This window comes from Alligator sinensis, unplaced genomic scaffold (assembly GCF_000455745.1).
Source record: "Alligator sinensis unplaced genomic scaffold, ASM45574v1 scaffold498_1, whole genome shotgun sequence".
NCBI classification, from domain to species: domain Eukaryota; kingdom Metazoa; phylum Chordata; order Crocodylia; family Alligatoridae; genus Alligator; species Alligator sinensis.
In genome coordinates this window covers 709,252-715,458 of record NW_005842469.1, presented here as the reverse complement: position 1 = coordinate 715,458, position 6,207 = coordinate 709,252, and the positions used below count along the sequence as shown (strand labels likewise).

Genomic DNA, 6,207 nt, shown 5'->3' with positions numbered 1-6,207 from the left:
TTCCCTCACCTACCAAGAAAAAATAAGTGTGTTTTTCTCATTTGTAAGCAAAACAAAAAATCACCAATAGCAATAAGAAAAATGTGACACTTTTTATAAGAGAATTCTCAGATTCTGTATTATGTAACCACATTGAAAAACAACCTCAGTACATTGCATTTTTTTGTCTTAGTGTTAGTAATTTAAAGCCATATTGTTGAATGGCTTCTTCAGCCTGCGTGTAGCAAGGAGATATACCACAGCAGCAATAAGATATTTATTTATTTGCTTGGAGAGGGTGAACCCGATTAACATGATTAAGTCTGTGCTAAATCCAAGCACTAATTTATCCCCTTCTTCAGAGGTTAGACCATTCTTTACATGGGTCAGAAAATATCTCCATCTCCCCTTGCACAGAATGATATAATGTGTGTATATGTTTATTGGTGGGGGTTGGTACCTGATGTTTTCTGGGCAGGTGACATACTGCTAACTGACAGAGGCAGGGCATCAGTCTACAGAAATGAACTGATTTTAATCTAGTACTGAAAAGCATGCATTTCCTTTGTCTACTGCCCAGGGGATGGTACTGTCTAGTAGCAGGCAGGACCCTACCCTGCCCTGCCAATTCTAGGAGCAGGGCAATTGCAATAATCTGGGTATGGAGCTGGGAGATGGAAAGGCATGGGGGCACTGGCTTCCCTTTGCAGGTTTCTGCATTCCTGTCTTTGGGTGGGGATAGTGGGTAAGGTCTGTGCTGTGGGGAGCCCTCCACTAACCCCTGCTGACCTGATCCCAGCTTCCACCGCTTACCCTCCAACCAAGTCTCAGCCCTCCAAGGCTTTCACCCAGAACCAGACAAAGGCCACAGAAATGTTCAATTAACTCATTTACTCAAAGTTAATTTAAATTTTCCCATGCCTCCTGGCCCATTTTTTCCCAAGCATAGCTGGCTGTCTCCTAGCTAGGCAGCTTAATGGGTATTGTGGCTTCTCTCCACACCTCCTGTTCTAATCTAGGGGTTAAGGTGGGGAGCAGAAAGATGACTGTGCTACCAGGATGGATCCCCAGGGTTTAGCACAGCAGAAGGATGGAGCCTTAGTCAGCAGGGAAGTGTGCTTCCCTGAGGCTCCATGCTGCCACCATACTAAACTCTGGTAGCTCTGCCTCCAGCATGGAGCTGAGGTTTAAATGCTTTTTTCCCTGCAGCACATGCCAGGACGAGAAGCGGTGTCGGTCGGGCTATGGATTGAAGCCATAGTACCCATGCCTCTAAGTCTCCAAGCTCCATGTTTCTGCCACTGCTCCTCTGGCCTCTCCCCTGCCACCCAAAGCAGGCATAGAGTGAGGTTGTCTGAGCTCCTAGTCACACTTCTGTCCACTAGCCCTGTAGTGGCAAGTGAGATCTGTGTAGACAAGAAATGGTATTAACCCTTAACGTGCAACTGCTCATAGCACATTCTAACTTTAATACCACTTAACATCCCACAGATTTAGCATGGTTTAAATGTAACATGCAAGTCATCCTCAGGTGCCACTGTGGCCTGCCTTTTGGATATTTGTGATACATTCTTGTATCTACTCAGGGAAGAAATTGCTTGTTCTTTTCATTATAGCCCAATGTAATCAATTGTTCTTTTGCTTTTCTTTTTCATAAGAGAAACACTCCACTTTTAGAACAGTGGACAGTTAATCAATAATTCTTTCCCTCATTTTTTTTTAATGTTTATATTGGTAAGAGTAATAATTGTTTTCTAGTAGTGACTGGAAGCCCCAATCGTGGACCAGGGCCCACTATGCTCTGTACAAACCCATGCCCTGTTCCAAATAGTTTACAGTCTGAGTGAATTATGCATAGTTAGCACATGACATGGGATGTGCATTATTGTTGCCCCAATTGGTAGTACTAGGGTATGAGTGTGTCCTTGCATATGTTTACAAGCCTTCATAAAGGCCTTCTACTTGTAGCAAACAGACCCTGTAAATAAACTAACCATGATCATTTTATTACAGTGGATATGGCTCACCTACCTTTGCACAGGCAGAGAGGGAACAAAGTTCGAAAACGAGTGCAAAGGCTCTCTATGGTAAGGTTGCCTTCTGGGATTCTAAATCTATTATTTGGTTATATATCAATTATGACAATGTAAGTATCGGGATATCATAAAATCATATCTGAGTTGAATCTAATTGTGCTAGAGAATGTTGTGTGATATATTTTTATATTTTATATAATTTTATAGATAGTTTCCAACCACCAACCGTAAGGGGGTAACACTGATACAGTACTTAATATGATACCAGAAGGACTACTCCTTCAATAAGGTGGACAGTGTGAAATTGGGAGATCTGGGGTCTGTTCCCAGTGGTGTCACAGACTTATCACAGCTAAATAAACATTTCATGAATCAGGGGGCAGACACACAGCACATTTACACATAGTGACTTACTTTTACTGTGTGAAGCTGAGTGGCCAGGCAGTGTAAAAGTGCCTACTGCAGGCAGCTAGCTTGCCAGAGCTGGTTGTGTGTCCTTTCTTTACCACAGGGTAAATTTACAGTAGAATAATATCCATGGTAGATTACTTTGTAATAATTATGTCCTGTGACAACCCCTTTAGTTTCTCTATTTTGCATAAAGGCAATAATAATATTTACCTGTCAGTCTTGGCATTAGGCTTAATCCATTATTGTTTATAAACCACTTGCAGTTCCGTGGCAAGAAAGGACTGAAGACAAAAGAAGTTTATTATTGTTGAACATAACTACTAACTCTGTCAAGCTGAATGGGCCTAACATTTGTCCTCTCTTGAATCATGGGTTAATAGTTCCAGGAGGATGCTGGGAGTCTGGACTTTTCACTTCTGTTCCCTGCACTGTCACTTAGAATATATCATCATGGCACAATGAATTCCTGTGTTGAGATACTGAAACCATCTCTGAAAAAGTCAGCTGGGGGGAAGGGAAGTGAAGCGAAATAGCCATGTTAATGCAGTGCTCTGTCCTGGCTACTTGGACTTGCTGAATGAGGTAGCCTGGATAACTCTGGCATTGCATCATGCCATACACATGTGCCCTTGATAACTTTGATTTTGGACATGACAGCTTAATCTTTCTGTACATTTTTTTTTTTTTTTTTTATTGTTTTAATCTTTCAATTGGGTAGAAAAATCTCTGCCAAGAACTGCTCTTGTAGTCTGGGAAGAGGTTAAAGTAAACCAAAATTGACTACATTTGCTTAATCCATAAAGTGGTAATTGCATTTCAGTACTCTGGCATTACTTTCCCTCTGTAAGTGCTTGAAAAAAGGAAATGTGTTTTTACAGCTGTTAATTAGCAATTATAGATTATTGCTATATATTCTATAGTGTTGTATAATACATGGGATGTGTTTGTGAACTGGTCTTCCCTACTGGAAATAAACTTTTATATTTTATATTTGTTAATGTGTAGACTGGGATATGGAGAAAGCACAGACATGAGTACAGTGGGCAAATGAAGGAGGCTTAACTGAGAGCTTTCCGTTAACTTAGATCACTCTTGGATTCTTTTATGTTTTGTGTTAATCCATCTCCATTATGAATGCTTAAAGTACTTAATGAAATAACATTATATTTGTAGATAATCTTCTTTATGCATCCCTTTTTCCTCTTTGGCCCCACAGGCTAACAAAAAAGTAAGTGAGCCTGGGTTGGGTTTTGATAACAGAAACACCATTCAGCTCTGCAGGGAGTAGTAGTTAGCCATGTTAATTTGAAGTCAAGCAGAAGGCAAGGCAGGGTGACACCGTAGAAACTAAGTTGTTCAAAAAGGCATAAACTTTTGTGGGCAACAGCTTGTTTTGTCAGATGCTATGAAAGGTTTTGTCAGATTATCAGGATGCTAGATGCTTTCATAGACTCAAATGATCCCTCCCCCTCTGACAGCCCCCGAGCTGGGTGTGGGACTAGGGAGAGGGGCAATTCAGCAGCCTCCCCAGAGGCTGCTGGAGCACCCCTGCCTGCTAGCCAGGGCCAGTACAGGCAGGCTCAATTTCTACCCCTCTCCCACCCCTGCCCCCCCCCCCACCACGCCCCCCCCCCCCCCCCCCCCCCAACAAGCAAATGTCTCTTGGGTCAGGGGAGGGGCATGGGGCTTTAACTCATGGCACTTTGTGTAAAGCACCATGAGTTAAAGCAGGGGTCCTAATCATCTGTAGGCACCCTGAGCTCCTAACAGTCTGTTGCCACTCTGCCCTATTATTAAGCTTTGTGCTACACTTGGTTATCTCTTATGCTGTGCTACGTCTAGTTCTCTCTTACACTCCTCTTTAGGCATAGGGAGAATCTATGACAGCAGCAGATTCTCTCTATGCCTAAAGAAGGTTGTTTGTGCCCAAAAGCTTTCAACGAACAATTTTTCTAACTACTTATTTGGTCTAATAAAAGATATCAAGAGAAGATCTCCATTTCCACAGATTTTACATTAGTTTTATTAATGTGGAAGTGTGAATTGCTTGTAGATGCAATAGGGCAATATAAATCACTCTTGCAATGTTAGCATCCAGACTTTGTGATCTAACCAAAATATTGCAAGATTACATAAACCCTAAGATCTCCTAGTCTGCCTAGCTCAGATTCTCAAAGTTCAGGATTCTGTGACAGGACCAATTTTTTTTATGGTTGCTATTTGCAAACTCACTTGCTTTCTATACTGAACCACCCAGAGGTTTGTTTTTTTTTAATGTAAACAGCTAGGCATCAAGTGTTAAAAGTCTGCTTTGTTATGGAGTTCCTTTTTTAAAAGCCTCTACTAGCTTGATTCTGAATGGTTTAAATTCAGTATTTGTACACATGCACACACGCACAGCTTGTAAAACAATTGTATTAACATATATATTAAAATTGCATTAAAAGTAAATCCTAGTTTGCTATCACAAACCAGTGTTGACTAGAACTAGGGACATACATGACCAGAACCTCATATTATGTATAGATGGGCATCCCCCTTAAGAGCTAGTCTGTCTACCATTTTTTGACTCCATCTACTACAGCCTTATAAAGACTATTAGCTAGGTAGAGAAGGTTAACACAGGCTAGGAAGCCAAAGGAGTAATATCTACTCAGAGTCCTGGGTAGGGCTCCCAGTGAGGGAGGAATTACCAGGAAGAAGATGGTACTAAAATCCAGAGGTGACAGAGTGAATAGTTATGAGCAGCAAAAGTAGTACAGATAAATGTCTTGGGGGAGGATATTGGAAGTGTCCCAGGATAAAGCATTAAGGGTTAAGTGAGGCATGCCTGGCCAGTTTTTATTACTGCTTGGGGTCTGGACCTGGCCCTCAGTGGAATAGTCTCCCTATATCAACCCTAGGGCACTACATGGGTTAAAGATGTCACCAACCTATTAAATGGGTACTTTGTGTCGGTCTTTCATCAGTCCCATGGGACACCCATGCCCGCTATGGGACAGGGAAGTCCGAGTGAGGGTGATCCCCTGCCCTCCATTAATGCTGACCTCGTGAAGGAAAATCTTGAGAAGCTGGATACCTTCAAGTCAGCCGGCCCTGACAATCTACACACCAAGGTACTCAAGGAGCTGGCAAGCATCATAGCCCAGCCTCTAGCACGGATCTTTGAAAACTCTTGATGCTCTGGTGTAGTGCCCGAAGACTGGAAGAAGGCCAATGTGGTGCCTATCTTCAAGAAAGGGAGGAAAGTGGATCCGGCTAACTATAGGCCCATCAGACTGACTTCTATCCCGGGGAAGATCTTAGAAAAGTTTATTAAAGAGGCCATCCTTAATGGACTGGCCGACGCCAACATCTTAAGGGATAGCCAGCACGGGTTTGTTGCGGGTAGGTCTTGCTTGACCAATCTCATTTCCTTCTACGACCAGGTGACCTATCACCTGGACAAGGGAGAAGAGATTGATGTCATATATCTTGACTTCAAAAAAGCCTTCGATCTGGTATCCCATGATCACCTCTTGGCAAAACTGGCCAATTGTGGCCTTGGGTCCACCATGATCCACTGGCTGGGAAATTGACTCCGTGGTCGGACCCAGAGGGTAGTAATTGACGGAAGCCAATTGTCATGGTGCCCTGTAACCAGTGGGGTTCCCCAAGGCTCTGTCCTTGGGCCCAACATCTTCATTAATGATGTGGACATTGGAGTCAGAAGCGGACTGGCCAAGTTCGCCGATGACACCAAACTTTGGGGCAAAGCATCCACACCAGAAGACAGACAGGT

General features: G+C 42.9%; 1 protein-coding gene across 14 annotated transcripts in view; it reads left to right on the top strand.

Moving 5' to 3' along the window:
* The window catches only part of EPS8 (epidermal growth factor receptor pathway substrate 8), a 147,359-nt gene that overhangs the window by 59,526 nt on the left and 81,626 nt on the right, over positions 1-6,207 (top strand). For all 14 annotated transcript variants that reach the window (XM_025212530.1, XM_025212531.1, XM_025212520.1 and 11 more), the window contains one exon: positions 1,993-2,066. In XM_025212530.1, the coding sequence (XP_025068315.1) occupies positions 1,993-2,066 (74 nt within the window). The remainder of the gene's footprint in view (positions 1-1,992; positions 2,067-6,207) is intronic.